Raw genomic sequence first — 20,324 nt, 5'->3', positions numbered from 1 at the left:
AACATCGATGAGAGAGAAACATCGATCAGCTGCCTCCTGCACACTCCCCACTGGGGATGTGCCCACAACCCATGTACATGCCCTTGACCGGAATCGAACCTGGGACCTTTCAGTCCGCAAGCCGACGCTCTATCCACTGAGCCAAACCGGTTTCGGCCATTAGTTGAGTCTTATATGTGCCCTGACTGGGGATCAAACCCACAGCTTTGGCATACTGGGAGGACACTCTAACCAACTGAGTTACCCTGCCAAGGCTAAGTCCACTCTTTTCTTTTTAAAAAAAGTATGTTTTTATTTTATTTTTTAAATGTATTTTTATTGATTTCAGAGAGGAAGGGAGAGGGAGAGAGAGAGAGCAACCTCAATTGGCTGCCTCCTGCACGCCCCCTTTGGGGATCGAGCCTGAAACCCGGGCATGTGCCCTGACTGGGAATTGAACCATGACCTCCTGGTTCATAGGTCAGTGCTCAACCCTGAGCCACACTGTGTGGGCCACTCTTTCATAACTGTCCTAGCGTTGATGGCTGTTGGCTCCCACCTCATTCTCTGGTCAGACTCTGTTCTGGAGCTCACACTGCCTCGCTACTTCCAGCTTCTTGTCTCCGGGCAGAAGGATGTGTTCCACTGACCAGGGGTTGGACTTTGTGATGAGGTAATGTAATTCCATAATTCAAGGAGGAAAGTAACTCCCAAGACTTGGGGATAGCTCTTCTACACTTGAATCAGTTAGCTACCATGGTAGGCTGAAAAATGCTCCCCAAAATATTGATGCCAAATCCTTGGGATCTGTGAATAGCAGCTTATCTGGGAAAAGATGTGATTAAGCTGAAGCTCTTCAGAGGATGAGCTTATCCTGAATTATATACACACTCAACTCTCTCCCTTCCTCTCTCTCTCTCAAATCAATCAAAAACATTTTTTATAAAAACTTCTTTAAATAAAAAGAGAGAGTGGCCTAGCTGATGTGACTCAGGGGTTGAGTGTTGACCTGTGAACCAGGAGGTCACGGTCCGATTCCCGGTCAGGGCACATGCCTGGGTTGCTGGCTCCATCCCCAGTGTGGGGCGTGCAGGAGGCAGCTGATCAATGATTCTCTCTCCTCCTTATACAAGAGGCAGAGGGAGATTTACAACCAGAGACAGGAGGAGGTGATGTGAAGACAGAGCAGAGAATTGCGGCCACAAGCCAAGGAGTGCCTGGGACCACCTGGAGCTGGAAGAAGCAAAGAAAGAGTTCTCCCCCAGAGCCTCCACCACCTTGATTTTGGGCTTCTGGCCTCCAGAACTGCAAGAGAATACATTTCTCATGTTAAGCCACCAAGTTTGTGGTCATTGTTACGATGGCCTCCAGAAACTAGTAGAGCTTCATAAAAAAAGGACAATATAGCTGTCTCCTCATGTTTGCAGTCTAGAAGAGAAAAGCAAGTTATGAGACTGAACATCACGGACAAGGCTCAAAGGTGAAGAAACTTGCTTCTGGGTCCTGCATGCTACGTCCAGCCTAAGACAGACACAGGAAGAAAAGCTTCGCTTGTCATTCATATTTGTTTGTTTTCTTGGCTGAGGCAAGGATGAAAGGACCACGTGCACCACCACATTAGCTGGGCTGGTTTTGGACTTGCACATCAAGCGTTTGCTCTGTGTTCCATATTTTTTTTAAATCCTCGCCTGAGGATATGTTAGTCAATTTAAGAGAGAGAGAGTAAGGGAGAGAGAGAGAAACTTTGATCAGTTGCCTCTCACATGCGCCCTGACCAGTGTTTGAACCCGCAACTCAGGTATGTGCCCCGATCAGAAATTGAACCCGTAATGGTTTTGGTGGACGGACGACAGCTCCAACCAGTTAAGCCACCTGGCCAGGGCTCATGTTCTGTATTTGAAGTCTCAGAGTAGAGGATGCAATTAATGGTGTTCCTTTCATTACAAAGATCTAGATCAGTGGTTCTCAACCTTCCTAATGCCGCGACCCTTTAATACGGTTCTTCATGTTGTGGTGACCCCCAACCATAAAATTATTTTCGTTGCTACTTCATAACTGTAATTTTTCTACTGTAAACAATATGTAATTATATATGTGTTTTCCGATGGTCTTAGGCGACCCCTGTGAAAGATCATTCAACCCCCAAAGGGGTTGCGACACACAGGTTGAGAGCCACTGATCTATATTAACACGGTCACCCATTTTCTGAAGTGTTCCAAAGAAGGAAACAACAGACCATAGTATCCCACACTTCCCCACCCACTCCTTCTCAGCGGGGTCCTCCAATTTGTTGTACTCTGAGTACACCGAGGGTGCTCGACTCTGTTACCATTATTGTGCTCGTGGTACAAGCAAACAGATATGCAGATGTTTGCCTGGAAATGTTCTATCCAATGACTTTATTGTGGTTGATGAACTGTGTTAACTATGTCACTTGGAGATCTCTGTTGCCCTCCTTTGATTTAGATCAAGGTCAGCAAATATAGCCTATGGGCTGGCCATCTGTTTTGTTTTTATTTTTTAAAACACATCTTTATTTTTTATTTTATTTTTAAATATGGAACGCTTCACGAATTTGCATGTCATCCTTGCGCAGGGGCCATGCTAATCTTCTCTATATTGTTGCAATTTAAGTATATGTGCTGCTGAAGTGAGCATACATCATGCTTTTTAAAAAATATGTTTTTCTTGATTTTATTTTATCTTTTAAAAATATCTTTTTTTATTGATTTCAGAGAGGAAAGGAGAGGGAGAGAGAAAAAGATCAATAATGAGAGAGAATCAATTGGCTGCCTCCTGCACACCCCCTCCTGGGGCTCAGGCCTGCAACCTGGGCATGTGCCTGGACTGGGAATCAAACTGGTGACCTCTTGGTTTGTGGGTTGACACTCAACCACTAAGCCACCCTGGCTGGGCTGTTTTGTCTTGATTTTATTATTATTAATTAATTTATTTTTATTTTTTAATCCTTACTTGAGGATATTTTCCCATTGATGTTTAGGGAGAGTGAAAGGGAGGGAGGAGGAAGGGAGGCAGGGAGAGAGGAGAGAGGAGAGAGGAGTTCAGAGAGGAAAGGAGAGGGAGAGAGAAAAAGATCAATAATGAGAGAGAATCAATTGGCTGCCTCCTGCACACCCCCTCCTGGGGCTCAGGCCTGCAACCTGGGCATGTGCCTGGACTGGGAATCAAACTGGTGACCTCTTGGTTTGTGGGTTGACACTCAACCACTAAGCCACCCTGGCTGGGCTGTTTTGTCTTGATTTTATTATTATTAATTAATTTATTTTTATTTTTTAATCCTTACTTGAGGATATTTTCCCATTGATGTTTAGGGAGAGTGAAAGGGAGGGAGGAGGAAGGGAGGCAGGGAGAGAGGAGAGAGGAGAGAGGAGCGAGGAGAGAGGAGAGAGGAGAGAGAGAGAGAGAAACATTAATGTGAGAGAGACACATTGATTGTCTCCTGCACGTGTCCCGAACAGGACCAGGCATGGAGCCTGCAACTGAGCTAAGTGCCCTTGACTGGGATTCGGACCCAGGATCCTTTGGTCCTAGGTTTGATGCTCTAACCACTGAACACCCGGCCAGGGCTATTTTGTTTTTAAATGACAGCTTTGTTGAGATGTGATTGACATGCTATACAGTTCATCACTGTAAAGTGTATATGTCCATTGCTTTTAGTATATTCATAGTTGGCACAATCATAACCACACTCAGTTTTCATCATCCCCGCCCCCCGCAAACCCATACATACCCATTGGTATACTCAGCTGCTCCACTTCCCTGCACCTCCTTACCCTCAGCCTAGACAACCACTAATCTCCTTTCGTCTCTATAGACTTGCCTACCCTGGGCATTTCACACCAATGGAATCACACAACATGTGGTATTCTATGCCTGGCTTCTTTTACTTAATGTTTTCCAGGCTCATCCATAGTGTAGCATGTATCAGTGTTTTATGCTTTTTATTTTCAATTACTATTCTATTTAATGATATGCAGCATTTTATTTATCCATTCATTAACTGATGGACATTTGGGTTGTTACTACTTTTGGTGATTATGAATAATACTGCTGGGAACATTGGTGTACAAGTTTTTGTGTGGACATAGTTTTCACTTCTGTTGGGTGTATACTAAGGAATGGAATGGCTGGGTTATAGAGTAACTCACTTTAACATTTTAAGGAACCGCTAGACTATTTTCCAAAGGGGCTGCACTATTCTACATTCCCACCAGCAGTACACAGGGCTCTAATTTCTCCACATCTTCACTAACAGTGACTTTCTGATTCCAACCCTCCCAGGGGTATGGAGCGGTATCTCACGGTGGTTTTGGTGTGTATGTCCCCGATGACTAAGGGTGCTAAGCATCTTTTCATGTGTTCATTGGCAGGGCCACCTGTGCTTTAAAGTTTGTTGGAATTCAGCCACGCCTCCTTGCTTATCTTCTGTCGAGGGATGCTTTCATACTACAGCGGCAGGATTGAGTAGTTGATTACTCTCTGGCCCCTTGAGGAAAAATCTGCTGACCCCTGACTTAGATGAAAGGACAGGCTCTGTCTGTGGGTGAGACGGGCGGGCACTGGGACCAGGGAAGGAAGGGATGCCTGATAGGCCCAGCCTCGCCCTGCCCAGCACTGTTCCTAGGTAGACACTAGCATAGAGAAGCAGCAGTGATGTGCCGGCCAGTGGAGTATAAGCAAGGGCTGAAGTAATTCTGACAGAAGTTGTCACTGGCCACTGTATGGAAGGAGTGCTAGGATCAAACAGGAAGCACGCCCTCATCTGAAGGCTGGGTTCTCAGGACGGCATGTCTCAGGACTGGAAAACAGCACCGTGACCCTTCTGCTACCAAGGCCGTGCCCAGTGTATCAATGGGCGCGGCTTCCCTCCCTGTCCCACCAGGGATCTGATGTTTGTTCTGTTCACAGTCGGCATCAGGCTCCTTTCACCTGAGGCACTGCGCTTCCTGTGTTTGGACTGCATGCTTTTGCTGCAATTTTCTGCATATTTTCTCTTCGCAAATCCCAACTTTCTTCCCAGAGCTTGGTGCTCATATGTCTGATTTTATCTCCTCCTCCCTGCCTTCTAGGGAGAAAAATGTGTTTTTTCTATAATGCCTGAACACCATAGTTCAGGAGGGCAACTAGCTCTCAAATATCCCCATTAAACCACCTTCCCATCATCTTCCCCCCACTCCCAATTAATTGCTCATAGAAAAGACACCCAGCTTCCTTACTCAATCTTGAGAGAGGCCTTGGGTTTGCTCTCAGTCCAGGTGAAGCGCTTCAGCAAAGGGGTGGCCCGCAGAGCGCTACTGTCCACCTGGTAGTCCTGGCAGGGAAGAAGAAAAAAGGTTACACTTCTTGTTTGACCCATAGGGGTCCACACCAAGTCTGGGGGAGGGTATGGGAGAGGCACAGCTAAAGTCACTCCAGGCTCTGTCCTCACCTTTCACAACCCCTGCCCATTAAGACAAAGCATTTCTTCATATTGGAAAGTCTAAACTTTAGTTGTAAGAAATGCCTATTCCCAGTGACTTGAAGCCCTTCTTCCTGAAGGTGGAGAAAATAGATTAAAACAAAAGGGGAACCTGCAGGTAACAGATGAGCATTTTTCATAGTAAACTTCTATACAAATTATTGTATAAATATATTAAAACTAATTCTGACAGATGACTATTGGCTATGAGAGTACTGTTATTTGGTGGCTATAATATGCAAAAATTCTGAGAAATTATAAATACACTAGAGGCCCGGTGCACAAAATTTGTGCATGGGCGGCGGGGGGCGGTGGTTTCCCTCAACCTGGCCTGCACCCTCTCCAATCTGGGATCCCTCTCACAATCCGGGACTGCTGGCTCCTAACCGCTCGCCTGCCTGTCTGCCTGATCACCCCCTAACTGCTCCCCTGCCAGCTTGATTGAAACCTAACTGCTCCCCTCCAGCCTGATCGCCCCCAACTGCCCTCCCCTGCGGTGACCTGCCTCCTCCACCAGGACCTGCCTTCTCCACGTGAGGCGGCGGAGCCACTGGGACCGGCCTCCTCCTCACTGCACGGAGCTGTGGGACCCCCAGGCCTCGCTGCCTGGAGCGGCCGCTGGGCCCTGCCTCCGCTGTGCATGCGGCCATCTTTGTGGTGGCCATCTTGTGACGCCATCTAGGCTTTTATTAGTATAGATGGTTTAATTTTTTTCTTGAAGATTCTGTGGAATTTTCGGGACCCCTTGGTCATGGTTTCCAGCAATTCTATTTTCTTGTTGGTTCATCCTTAGCACTGAGTTTATGCAGATTCCTCATTACTCTGTTAATAGGCCATTTCCAGTAAGTTGTTGCCATGCTTTGTTCCTGTCACCCAGTGAATCTGTTACTGGCTGTGTTCATGTCCTCGAAGATCAGTAAACAGGCCTAAGTCAGCCAAGAAGCTGCTGTCATTCCCACCGTATGGGGCGGGGGGAGGGGGGGGGAGGTATGTTCCATGTTTGCTGAGCATCATTTCCTTGGACCTAAAGCCCTAAGTACTAAACAGCAAACAAAATTTCCAGCTACTTTACCTTTACATTCTTGGCTTGTTTTTAATGCTTTTAAATGTTTAAATTACCTTTTCCTCTTTATCTGGTGTGTGTGAAGAGGTTTTGGTGTTTTTACGGTGACTGTGCTACATGTCACGGCCACACTGTTTGTGGTCACTGCCTTCGCACTGTAGTTGGTTTCCAGGCCTCTGTGGGACATGATCACCACCAGCACTTCCCACACTCTAGTGTGCACGTGAGCCCCGAGACCGTGCAGAGTGTGATTCAGTGGGTGTGGTGGGTCCTAAGAGCCAGCATTTCTACCCGCTCAGTGGCAGCAGTGCGTGTGTGGTGACCACATTGTGAGTGTGAGGGTCTGTGAGGCCACAGGCGCTCCTGTCCAGCCCCCCTTTTCCTCCCTGATTTTCTCACCCCAGGTCCCAGAGCTTTCAATAGACAACGAGCCCTCATGTGTGCCAGGCTGCATAGATTGCTCCCCCCAGTGCAGCGGGGTAGGAACATGGCTGTTCAGTCTCCATGACCTTCGTGGAAGGAGCATAGGCCCAGACAGACTTCTTCCAGGATCTCGGGCTGCTCTTAGAGAGAGTTCTGTTACATCACAAAGGCCCAGCCACTCACAGTTTTGAGTTCCTCTATCCTCTGTAAGTAGGGCTCCGTCACTGGTAGCCAAGAAGCTTACAAGCACACAACGAAGTTTCCTAAGGGACTAAATGATGACCAGAGAAGGACTTGGACCCTGGAATGAATTCCGGGTCATCTTCAAACTATGGGTTTACCTGCTTTCCAATGAGCTCTGTATAACTGTGTTATTTCCAATCCCCCTGAAATTGCCATTTCAGCCACCACTCACTATTGGCCTGCACTGACTGAGAGCCACCAGACTGCTGGAGTGTGGGTGTGGGTGGAGTCTGGCAAAGGGTCTTGCCAGGGTGCACTGAGTAGGTTCATTCCATTACTTACATCAAGCAGAGCGGTGACATTTGGTGAAAGTTCTTCAAAGGTCTTGATTCTCTCCAGGCTCATGAAATTGAAAGCATTTACATATCTAATGAAGAAGCAGAAAGAATAATCAAGACAGGAAAATGCATCCAGCTTTGATTAGCCAGGAGACCATGGGTACCGTATCTCAGCAACGATGAACCAAATACCAGAAGGAATCATCTTACTCCTGGGACTGAAGTTCCCCCAGGAGCCCTGCAGTGATGCCGCTTCCTCCCGTGGTTGTTAATCCACATTTCATAGTTTTGAGCAAAACTCCAGAGGGATTTGAGAGACTCAGTAGTGGATAGACCTCTGGCCCCTTGTGGAATCAGAAAATGTCAGGCCTAGAAGAGACCTGAGCCATCATCTGGTCTAAACACCCCACAATACAAAGAAGAGGAAGTAATGCCGAGAGACGTGACATGACTTCATCATGCGGCTGCCTACTTCTGAAAGGATGTGAGGGAACAAATGCAATGACCTGGTGGGGTCACACAGCTGATTTAATGGCATAATTGAGTACTAGAGCTGGTCTTGTATATTCTGTTCTTTGATTACAGATTGGGAAAAATGGGTAATGTTTTTGTGATTTCCCCATAACTACCTCCAGACCTTTTGTTGGAGATCCTTTAGGAAAGACTGTCAGAGATGTCCACCATATGGTTACTCATAAGACAAGTTCATCCATTGACTGAGTTCCTCAGTCTGATACCCTGTCACTGCCTGCAAGGCCTAGTTTCTTAGGGGGAACTCTATTGGGCCTAAGGCTAAGCAACGTGCTGGAAGGGCCCCAATATCTTTGACACTCCCCTCCCTGATCTCTGACCCAATCAGACCCTGCCAATGTATTTAATCCAAGCTAGTTTTCTCATCTTTAAAAAACGGATGGCTCCTCTGTTTCAGCTTCTCGGGCTGGTTGTGAAATACGAGCAGTGCCACGGACCTGCCACCCATTACCATAAATCTGGGCTGGCCACTGGGCGTCTAGGCTGTCAATCTTTTCAGACTGTGCAGCTTTCCCCAGTGCCTTCCCTGGTCACCGGCCAAGTTTGGCTGAACTGAGGTCAGAGTCCTAGGGTTGTGTCCACTGCAGATAAAGATGCTGGAAGGTCTACAGCAGGGGTGGGCAAACTTTTTGACTCGAGGGCCACAATGGGTTCTTAAACTGGACCAAAGGGCCGGAACAAAAGCATGGATGGAGTGTTTGTGTGAACTAATATAAATTCGAAGTAAACATCATTACATAAAAGGGTACGGTCTTTTTTTTTTTTTAGTTTTATTCATTTCAAACAGGCCGGATCCGGCCCGCGGGCCATAGTTTGCCCACGGCTGGTCTACAGGATAGTCAGTCCCCAAAAGAGTCCTGACTGCATGGAACAGGGAGGGAGTGGCAGAACACCTGGGCTAGAAACTCTCTTCTGACACAGTTTTGGCAAGCTATTCCTCATGGAACCTTAATGTCCTCAACTGTATAGCATGAATAATAATATCTCCTTCATAGGATTGTTTTGAACCTCAAAGGAGTTGGCATATGCAAAAAGCCTAGCACAGTGCCAGTCCACACGGAGCATGTGTCTGTGTGACCATTAGTACAGAATGTATACGATACACGTACTAGTGTAACCATTAGTATGGAGGTGTCATACATGTGTAATCATTAGTACTAATGTGTGATACAGGTGCAACAATTAGTAACAACATATGTGACATATATGTAACTGCTAGTACTGAACATGTGTGATACACATGTAGCCACCCACCCCAGTAGGAGGCTCTCAAATATTTCTTCCCTACCCCTCTCTCCAATTTCCTCTGCAGTAATGAGAGATAGATTTGTTTATCAGGTAAGAAAGAAAAATCCAGTGTGTTTGTTTAGTTGTATTTAAACTCTTCTGAAAAGAGTCAATGTTATTGAAAAAAAAAAAAGATGGAGGAATTCTTCTAGAGCTGTGGTTCCCAGCCTTTTTTTGGCCATGCCCCACCTAAGCATCTCTAAAGTCCTGATGCCCTCCTTGTGACATATAATCCTTATTATTCAAAAAGTGAATTCCTAGTCATGTGGAGGAAGCCTAAAAGGCCATTAACTTGATCTAAACAAGTTTCCAAAGAACATGGCATAAAAGAGAAAAGTAAAAGAACAAAAGGACAGCTGAAGTAATGAGGAAGAAATCACTAAGAAATTGTTAAAATAATATGAAGTGATATGAAAAAATAGCAAATAAAGTTTCAAAACATATAATAGAGAACTGAAGTGCATAAATATGACATAATATATCTTTATATACTATACTAGTAGATGAGGCCCCTAGAACCATAAGAAATGCAAAAAATTCACTGTTAATGACTCATTCTCGAATTGCCCCCCTTAAAAATCAAATTGCCTCCCTTTGGTGTGTATGCCCCACATTGGGAACCACTGTTCTAGAATAAAATAGACTAAAGGAACTGAAGAAAATGCAAAGTGTTATTCTTGGTTGGGTCCTTCTTTTTAAGGTGTAAAAGACATTTGGGGAAATTTGGACACTTAACAATATTAAAGTATTGTCAATTTCTTTGGAATGATAATTTTGATGTGGTTACACAGGAGACTATCTTTACAAGATGTATACCAAAGTATTTAGGTGGAAAGTGTATAATGGTTTAAGCCTTCTTTCAAATGCTTCATTAAAAAGAAAAATACACACAGAGAGACTGTGTACAGATACATAGATATGTAGACCAAATAGGGGTAACTTAACTATAGTTGAATTTAGGAGGTGTGTTTTTTTGTTTGAAACATTATAATATAAAGTTGGGGAAAGAAAAAAGTCTTACCTGACATTATCAGAACTTCCTGAATTAAACTTTGGAGCTGGAATATCTTCTGTGAAGTAGTCCTCAGGGAAGGCAGGAGCTGAGTATGTGAACCCGCTGTTTCCTGTCAATATGGCATTTAGTGGGATGTAGTCTTTGCCATCCTAAAATACCAAAGAGAGAGCTGTAAGTGCAGAAAGTCCTACTTCAACCAATTTTTGTGAAGCATTATGTCAGTTTCAACTATGTTATAGCTATAATCTTATTGTGTTTTGGAATGATAATTCTGTAAAAGATAATTATTGTGTATGCACCCCCCTCCCTTTTTTCCTTTATACTGCTAATCTCAGTTATTAACAGCTATTAAAAGAACAAAACACCCCCTTGGCTTACACCCAAAAAGGCTTTTGGCTTCTGGTATTCTAGATGGCTTTACCTGTTGTACATTGGCTTGAAGCAAATCGCCTAGTTTTTCCACCAGTTCTGCGAATCTTGGCCTTTCTTTGGGGTCTCTGTGCCAGCAGTCCAGCATGAGCTGATAGCTGTTGGTTGAAAGCATAAGAGCAATGATTGGAGAGAGCGGCAATGATACAGCTGCCCTGACGATACACATGCCGCACCCCAAAGCGAAGGTGTTGTCATACATATGATGATTAGGCTTCTTGTATGATATGTGGCTTTATTTGTAAATTTCGTTACACAGCACCAACACATAAATGGCTGTTTGGGCCAGGTCCTGCTGGTCGGGAAAACATGTCCTCAAAGGAACCCCCTCCAGAGTCCATCACAACCCTAGTTCTTTGGAATGCAGAGTGGAAGGGCGTTCTGGGAAGAAGCAGAGCTGCGGAAAGGAAAAACCACTGTTCGCTGCACTTAGATCTGAGGTGCAGTACTTCTCCCCTTGCTGACAAAAGCAGGACTTTTTAAAGGTAAAACGTCAACATAGACACAAATATCAATGGGTGAATAGTTTGCAGTACTTGTTACATTATCAGGCTGTAACAGAGGCTGCTTGGACTGTTAAAAAATATATACTTAAGAGAGGAAGGAAGGAGAGAGAGATAGAAACATCAATGATGAGAGAGAATCATTGATTGGCTGCCTCCTGCACTAGGGATCAAACCCACAACCCAGGCATGTGCCCTGACCAGGAATCGAACCGTGGTTCACAGGTTGGTGTTCAACTACTGAGCCACACCGTCTGGGCTGGCTTGGACTTCTTAATAAGCATGTGGCATTTCCAGGTCCTCGGAGTTCTGGTGGAAGCTGATGGAGAAGGCCCTGTGTGCAGGACTCATATCACTTCCAAAAAGTGGCAGTCCACCTGAGTGTGTCCTTGGACTGTGCACAAGTTCCTTGCCTGTGGCTGATTTCCTCTGTCCCCAGCACTTCAAAGGCTTCCTACCACTGAAGGCAGAAATATAGGCTGGGCTTCTGGACATGAAAACATTTGTCTTGCCCTAACCGGTTTGGCTCAGTGGATAGAGCATCGGCCTGCGGACTCAAGGGGCTCAAGTTCAATTCCGGTCCAGGGCATGTACCTTGGTTGCGGGCACATCCCCAGTAGCGGGTGTGCAGGAAGCAGTTGATCAATGTTTCTCTCTCATTGATGTTTCTAACTCTCTATCCCTGTCCCTTCTTCTCTGTAAAAAAAAAAATCAATAAAATATATTTAAAACAAAACAAAACAAAACATTTGTCTTAATATTACAGAAGCTGAATCTTGTTCTGGGATTTCAAAGTCAGCAGGTTCCTCTGCAATTCTTCTCCTCTGACATCTTAGAAATGAAGGTATTGGGCTCCTCTCTTGGTCGTGTCTGCAGGGACACAAGCCAGCAGTCTGCACACACACACTGCCTTGAGGATTTATTCTCTTTGGGCTCTTTGCTCTCTCCAAGAGATGTTTATTGTAAGTAATCTCTTCTCTCAGGAGATCATCCGGACTAGAGAGAACTCAGAATGTGTGGTATCAAAATCTGAATGGGCTTGAAATTTGGAACTGGGCAGGGACCTCATAGCCACACCCTTTACCTAGTCCAGGGCCTGGCATAGAAGCACTCAATAAAGATTTGCTGAAGGAAGTCAGACTGGCCTCCGGGAAGAGAGAGCACCTGAGCACCTCCAGTGCCCCCTGACCTCGCCACTCCCACTGTGTGCTTTCAGGTGCACCAACAGCGCCAGTATCTCTAAGGATATCCCTGTTTGGCTTCAAAGCATATGAAGTGGGTGGTAAAGACAGTCAGAGTGTAGGAAGGTTAAAAAAAGAAAAGAAGAATGTCGGTGGGGGTAGGTAAAATAAAGAATAAAAGGTGGAACTACAGACAAAGTTAATATGCAAAGTTTATATCATGATTCCCAGGTAACTGGCAAAAAAGAAGATGCAATCAATTACATGATGCACATAAGCCAGCAGTTCAAAACAAACCAGGTACTTGGAAGTCACATGGCCATTCCTAGAACTGAAATCTGAAAGGAGGCTCTCCTAGGCGCCTCGCAACATCATTACCATTTAGGTAATAATGACTTTGTGGGCCCGCTTTTTAAATTTATTTTCTAGAGGCCCGGTGCATGAAATACATGCATGGGGGGGGGGGAATGGTCCCTTAGCCCAGCTAGCATCTTCTCCAATCCAGAACCCCTTGGGGGATGTCTGACTGCCAGTTTAGGCCCCATCCCGCAGGGGGTCACTAGGCCCCCCAGGGATGGGGCCTAAACTGGCAGTTGGACATCCCTCTGGCAATCGGGGACTGCTGGCTCCTAACCACTTGCCTGCCTGCTTGCCTGATTGCTCTAACCACTTGCCTGCCTACCTGATCACCCCTAACTGCCTCTGCTTGCCGGCCTGATTGCCCCCTAACTGCCCCCCTGCCAGCCTGGTTGCCCCCTAACTGTCCAGAAGGAAGTTGGACGTCCTGAAGATGTCCGGTCAACCTGGTCTAATTAGCATATTACCCTTTTATTAGTATAGATCTTTATTGTTGATGTCCCCCATTTTCTCCCATTGGACACTATCTTTTACTGTTGGCCAAAGCCTTAATAGCAAAAAGTACCATTCAGTAAAAATAATTCTGAGAAACAAAACAGTGTAGTCCAGGTATACAAGTCCTAAGGTTCTGATTTAACCCAGGGATAAAATTCCAGGTGCCCAGGGGAATGGTGGCACCATGTGGTCTTCAGACATCCTCTGCTTTCCTCATAGTTGGATACTGAGTTTCTGTTTTCTGACAAGTACCCAGTAAAGCAGATGTCTGAAGTCTCTGGGTAAGGGATAGGAGCTCATAAAAATAACTTGTCTGAATTTCCAATTCTCCTACTTTGGTCCAAATCTATGGGTCACTCTTCTCAGAAGATGACTCTGGTTCCCTCCCACCCTTTGTTTCATCTACTGTACCTATTCTCCTAACTCCCAGGGGGTGTAGAGTGGGTCAGCTGGTTCTGAGAACTTGTGAGGGCCCTTTGGTGAGTGTGGTGTGCGGACCAACGCTGGGTACCACTGCACTGGGACTCAATTACAGACAGAGGAGACGGGGAGTGAGGAAGGGAACACTCACCCTGGGCTGTTGTCCCTGCTCCCTGGGAGACACAGGACAGGGCTGCAGCTCTCACGGTCCCTAACAGTTCCTGACCAGTAGTGCCTCAGGGTAAGGGGTCAAGGCACTCATTCAGGCAGCCTGGCCCAGCCTGCGGTGACCAAAAGTCTGGTAGCCTTAGACAGTCTGCACAGTCCTATGGGAATCTCATTTTCAGGTGAGTTTATATGTGTTACTCACTAAGACACGTGGAAAGATACATACTACCAAGACAGGTGGTCACTAGACAGAGGCCCCGTGCTGCATGGGCTGTGGCAGAGGCTGGCCCGCTCCTCTCTGGCCACGTTCAGGCCCAATCGTCCGAGGCCCCTTTATCTCTAGCAATAAACAGTCTCCGAGGCCGTTGGGAGAACATTAAACATATCCACAGACAACCTACGAAAGGAAGCCAAGCAAGAAAGACTTGAACGGGGAAAACAGAAAGGGGGCCTGAGACAGGAGGACAGGTCAGGCCCTGCTTGCTCAGCCAGCAGCACCTCACACTGGGCACGCAGCTGTTGGGGATGTGACAGTGAGCAGCGCTCTTCTGGGTTATCTGTGCTGGAACTAGCAAGAGGGACCACCTACAACTGTTGCTGTTTTGTATTTTGATTCTTGGTTTCTGATTTCTAGTTTTCACTCCTCTTTCCCGAAATTCAATACAAATTATCTCAGCAAACACCAAAGGAAAGGGAAAAAATTAACTGCTTATTCCCTTATTGACAGACATCCGATTAAACGGGCTCTGGGCAGAAAACCAATGACTTAGCGTTGAACAGTTTTACATCTCTAAGTAAACAGGTCTTAATAAAGTGAAGGGACACCAGTTGCGTCCAACCCAACAGCCCTTCTTGGAATAAGCCGGGGGCAAGGGGCCTATGGGAAGAGCTTCCAGTCTGAGCCATCACCCGAGCTCTCGCGTGCATGCCACTTTAAGCCAAGTTCAGGTCACAGGATCCTAGATCTGAGAGCTGTACTCCGTCCTCACCCCGGCAACTTTCAAATGCTTCAGAATGGCTAAGGTTGAATTCTGTTCTTCTGAACCAACACTTCACGAAACCATCTTACTTTTTATCATTTCTGAAATAAACCCCTAGAAATAAGGAACAATCCTTCCTCTGGCTGAGGGGGTTACCAGCGCTACATGGGAAACTTGAAGGTTTGGGAAAGTCGAAAGTCCAAGGGAGCTTTTAGTCCACAGCTGCTATGACTTTGTACCTCTACAGTTATTCTGGACCAGAAGCTGGGTGAGACTCGGAAATACACGCTGCAGATATGTAGCACAGTGTTGTGGACTTTGGACTCAGGCTGGGTTTGCTTCACTTACTAGCCATGTGGCAAATCACCTAGCTGTTCTGTGCCTTGGTTTTCTCATCTGTAAAATGGAGATTATAATAGTACCTCCTGTATAGGGTTGTTATGAGCATTAGGAAAGTGAATATATGTTATAAGTGCAAAGATAGTGTCTGGCACTTAATAAGCACTAAATAACTATTACATGTTGTTTAATAATGACTGCAATTATTACTATTACTGTTAGTGATAGAGAACTCATTCTTATGATTTTCACATTATGTGAAAAGTGGAAGGAAATATTTACCTCAGAGCATGAGTGGACATGTTAGAGAAACCTTTCTTCTAAGGCATGTGGGGCGTATTCCTCATTTAGCGGTCGTGAGATCTAGGGAGACCAGCTCAAAGGACTGGCTTCTAGATTTGTTTCCTCTATTACTTAGCTCAGTGGTCGGCAAACTCAATAGTCAACACAGCCAAATATCAACAGTACAACGATTGAAATTTCTTTTGAGAGCCAAATTTTTTAAACTTAAACTATATAGGTAGGTACATTGTTATTAACTTAATTCGGGTACTCCTAAGGCTTAGGAAGCGCCACACTCAAGGAGCCAAAGAGCCGCATGTGGCTCTCGAGCCGCAGTTTGCGGACCACGGAGTCTTAGCTGATAGAGGACACATCACTTCACTTCTCAGAATAGTGGTTCTCAACCTTGGCTGCACATTAGAATCACCTGGGGATCTTTTTAAAATCCTGATTGCTGGGCCTCATCCTCCGGAAATTCTGTTTCTTTGTTACTAAAGTTGTGGCCCCACCCCATAACAAAGAAACAGAATTTCCGGAGAATGGGGCCCAGAAATCAGGATTTTAAAAAGATCCCCAGGTGATTCTAATGTGCAGCCAAGGTTGAGAACCACTGTTGCAGAGGTTTAGTTTCATTACTTATCACCTGCCTGCTCCTTAAGGTTGCAGGAACTGCAGAGGAGATGGTGGGGGGAAAACACAAACCTAAGGTGCCACGTAATCTCCTTTTACCAGGTCTGGTGTTTGCCCTCTCCACCACGTAAAAGGAAACAAGTAATTAAAAACTCTCCATGCCTTGAGCACTACAGCCCCAATGTAGCCCTCGTGGCGAATTTATGTGTCCCCAGCTCTCAGGAAGGGGACTTTCTGCACTTTCTCCAACAAGGAGACCATGTAAGGCTGCCCCACACTCGGCCTTCCCAGGCCCGAGCCCCCTGTCCTCCTCGTCCTCACCCTGGGTCTGCCCTAACCTTGTCTCCAGACCTGAAGGGAAGACAGAGACCGTGCCCTCTGGCCAAGCCCGCACTTCCTCCATTCCCTCTGACTCCTCCCCAGGGGCCACCCCAGGGCCTCTGACCGGACCCCATTGTGTGGGTGGGATGGGGAGGGCCGCCTGCCAGTTCAGGAAAGGTGGTGCCGCCCTGGGGAGGCCCAAGTCCTTGTCAGCAGCTCCACGAAACTGCAAGTGTCATCACATGCCTGCTCAGGAAGAGAGAGCATCCAAGAAAGGCGAGCGAGCCTCAAACAATGGAGGAAGCCCCACACAGTGCCTGTCACCTTCCTGGAGCCACAGGGCCGCACAGCAGGAAGCCACCGCGAGAAGCCCCAGGCAGCTGCAGCCAATTCCTAAGATGAGTCTAAAGCAGTCTTGTTGCCCACGTTGCCTCCTGTGGAGTATAATGACTGATTCCAGCAGGAAATGCCCCGCTTCCTCTCCTACACCTCTTCCCCTGCGTTCCAAACCCACCCCCTCACTGGTCTTTAGTGAGGACAGAGGACTGGTCATGGGCTTCTAGCATGTTGTCCCTGTGGCTGCTTATTTGGCTTCCACTTTGTGAGTGAGGACAAGGTCTTACATTTAGTTCCTGGGTGGTCTGTTAGTTTTGCCTGGATTCATACCTAGAATTGAGTTTCTAACTTCAGTTCCCAGCCAGCGGCCTTGCAAAGCCACACCAGTGGTGAGGAGAGGAAATAGGTAAGGATGGCTCAATGTCAGGGTGTCTCACTTCTGGAAAATACTCCAGCACAGCTGGACCCGATTGAGGCTAAGCAGGACTGGGATGCTAAAACTCAACCAATGTCCCCTTTCTGAGGTGTCCTGCTGGCACAAGAGCTGTCAAGGGTATGGGGGAGGCCCAGGGCTCACATTTCAGGAGTTGCATACTCAGGAGCCCTCATCCTCATGCCTTCCTTCAGGCGGCTGCAGAAGTCCTCGTCCATCTGCACTCCTGGGTATGGAGACCCACCTGTGTGAGACAATGGGGAAAGCACAGGGCACATTATGACTTCAGGGAACAAAAGACTATAAGGGGGTCCTTTTCCTCCCTTTAAAGTGATGGTTTAGTAATAAATTCACAGTGACTGGAATGGATCTCCACACACAGTACAACCCATACTGAAGCTCAGCAGATGCCTGCTGGTGACACACGCTTGCCTGGCCGGTCCCGTGGGGCTGGGTGTCCGATACCCCAGGTCATTCCTGTGGCTACTCCTGTCTGTTTGCTCAGGAGAGAGAGTGTCATCTGAAGGGTCCCTTCTCTCTCCCCAAAAGGAACTCTAAGGAAATCAGTCATTAGACTCATTCCTTGCGTTAATAAACTTCATTTTAAAAGGCCAAGGTCACTTGTGGATTACTCACACCTCAGTGAGGGTGATTTTAATTCACTACTTTCCTGTAAACTTCTCACAGAACGGGGCACTGGTTGCTGTGCTAGGACTGAGGGAGAGGGGCCTTGAGCTCCAGGAGGAGCTGAATGTAGGGGAGGCCCATAGGCAGGAGTCTGTGCGCCAGAGGGTCCCAGAGGGCCTCGACTTGGCCTTTTGTGAGTTTTGCTGTTCAGGATGCCCACGTAACCTTTCCTTTTAGGGGGATTCTTGGCTAGGGGTAGTAGCGAGCCAGGCCTCTCGTCTGCTCTGTTCCAGACCTCGAACCTAGTCTATCTCAGCATGTGTTTGTCTGTACTTTCTAGTGATTCCGGCAGGTAGGAAGCAGCTGGGAGGTGTGCAGTGCTGGCACTGTGTCACTGTGGGGCCATGTGGCCGCCCAGCTGCTTTCAAAGACTGGAAGCAACAGGTGCCTGTCATCGAAAGCAGGGGAATGATTTCCACACATTACAGGAAACCAGGGATGTTACTGGGTGACTTTTATTTGTTCTAAAAGGCAAATTTTTGGCAAAGTCCAAAAGACTCTTGGCTAGACCCCACATTTGGGAGGCTTCAGAGCATCATTGTGTGTCTGCAAGCAGATGTGGACTCTGTTCACATCTGTGTGCTCGGGGCCTTGAGCAAGGCTTCTAGCCACCCATAGTGGATGTTTCTGGAAGCAGAATAACTACATCCAATGTCTCCGTCTTTCATCCTGCATAAGCCACTGTCCAAGACTACATTAGCTGCACTATCCAGGCCTCCTGCTCCTAACACGAGTTGGCTTGTGCTCGCTGGGGCCTTTCCTAGGACACTCTGAAGGAGGCATGATGCAGGGAGGGAGGAGGAAAGGGCAGTAGGAATCAGTGTGCTTGAGGAATTAGGAGAGGGGGGAAAGGACAAAGAAAGGTGTAGCCAGACTGGCTGAATGTAAACCCGACTTCAGATCTGTACTGGTCTGACCTTGTTTGTGTCTATGTAAAGCATCCTTACTTTGAAGGGTACACACGCACGCACCACTCCTCACCTGAGATTCTGCACGGACCCACACCCTGTGAGGGTTTTAGGTTCTTTTAGAAGCTGACCTAAAGGTTGTATCTACCCAAAGGACACTCAGCAGACATTTGGTTCTTGTCTATTTGACCTCTTCCTTCCCCCAAATTTACCTAAGGAGAAGATTTCCCATAGCAGTACTCCGTAAGACCACACGTCGCTCTTGGTGCTGTAGATCTTGTCAAAGATAGATTCAGGAGCCATCCATTTCAGGGGAAGTCGTGTCTAGAAAAGGGCAAGGGGGCCTTGAGCAGAAGGACATGCAAACAAAGCACATTCAACCCAAGTGCCCATAGGGTCGCCTCCCAGATAACACTTGGCCCAGAAATCATTTCCTAGAGCAGTTATGGTTTCCTCACACGGAGAAAACGCTTATAATATGCAGTTGTACTAAAAGAGAGCGGTGGGCTATGTGGTTCCCATGAAGATAATTACTGTTTAGTAAGCCCCTCCTATGTGTCCAGCACGTCTTAACTCCATGACTGTAAGAAATCAGTCTCCCCGCAAACCCTGCACTCCCCAGGGACCTGGAAAAGGGTGATCTGAATTGGAAGACATCCTGAAAAATCTGTAATTTCCAGAAATGTTTCTTCAGAAGGAGGATTTTGAATAGCATTCTTGTGTAAAAAGACAGAATTTTAAAAGTCATTAAATGGGGTGGTGGGCAAAGGCACAGGAAGGAAAGAAGGTGACAGACAGTATCTGGGAGACCGTATGCCTGGTTTTCAGGTGTCCGGACACATTTTTGTTCTCTTCTTGGTAACAGGAATCCTGGTGAGTTAGGCCTTGCCGCCTGAGGTGGATGGGAACGAAGTATGGGGCAATGGAGAGACAAAGAGAAAAATGCGAGGGTGGCGGGAGCAGGGAGAGGCTGAAAGAGATACAGGTGAACAGAAGAGGACAGACAGATACATAGATAGATGCCATCTCTGCAAGTCAGGGCTCCTCACGAAATTTTGTTTTGTTTTGTTTTTTTAATAAAAAGAGACTGGAGCGGTGGCTCTCAAAGTAAAGTCCTGGGACCAGCTATGTCAGCAGCATCTAGAAACTTGTTAGAAAGGCAAATTCTCAGGCTCCCCACAGGACTTTCTAAGTGAGAGTTTCTGGGGGTGGGGCCCAGCTAACTGTAGTTTAATAAGCCCTTCGGGCGATTTGTGAGCGCACTGAAGTCTGAGAACCACCACTGCAGAGTAATGGGCAGGGCCCAGGCACAGGCTTAAGTGCTCAGGGTGCAGGCTGAGAAGAGAGGACACAGGAGGTCACCCACAAAAGTGAAACATAACACGGTGTCCACAAACAAGCAGAGAGGAGCCAGTGTGAGCCACAGGTGAATGGTATGCATGGAAGGCGGGGTGAGGCGGGGCAGCTTCCTCAATAACAAGATAATACCAATGCCTCCCCGCCCTTTCCTGAGATATATACACCTGCTGAGTCAATCATCTGGGTTTTTGAGGGAAA

The 20,324-nt window shown here is 46.8% G+C and overlaps 1 protein-coding gene across 1 annotated transcript in view; it reads right to left on the bottom strand.

Annotated features, from left to right (window-relative positions):
- FLT1 (fms related tyrosine kinase 1) overlaps positions 1-20,324 on the bottom strand; it is a gene marked incomplete at its 5' end in the record, with an annotated part of 158,605 nt that overhangs the window by 2,435 nt on the left and 135,846 nt on the right. The window contains 6 exons of the mRNA XM_006773677.2: positions 5,217-5,311; positions 7,470-7,554; positions 10,305-10,447; positions 10,720-10,825; positions 17,317-17,416; positions 18,980-19,091. Of these exons, the coding sequence (XP_006773740.1) occupies positions 5,217-5,311; positions 7,470-7,554; positions 10,305-10,447; positions 10,720-10,825; positions 17,317-17,416; positions 18,980-19,091 (641 nt within the window). The remainder of the gene's footprint in view (positions 1-5,216; positions 5,312-7,469; positions 7,555-10,304; positions 10,448-10,719; positions 10,826-17,316; positions 17,417-18,979; positions 19,092-20,324) is intronic.

This window comes from Myotis davidii, unplaced genomic scaffold (assembly GCF_000327345.1).
Source record: "Myotis davidii unplaced genomic scaffold, ASM32734v1 scaffold65, whole genome shotgun sequence".
NCBI classification, from domain to species: domain Eukaryota; kingdom Metazoa; phylum Chordata; class Mammalia; order Chiroptera; family Vespertilionidae; genus Myotis; species Myotis davidii.
Note: the sequence above shows the minus strand (reverse complement) of the source record. Positions and strands in the feature narration are given on the sequence as shown.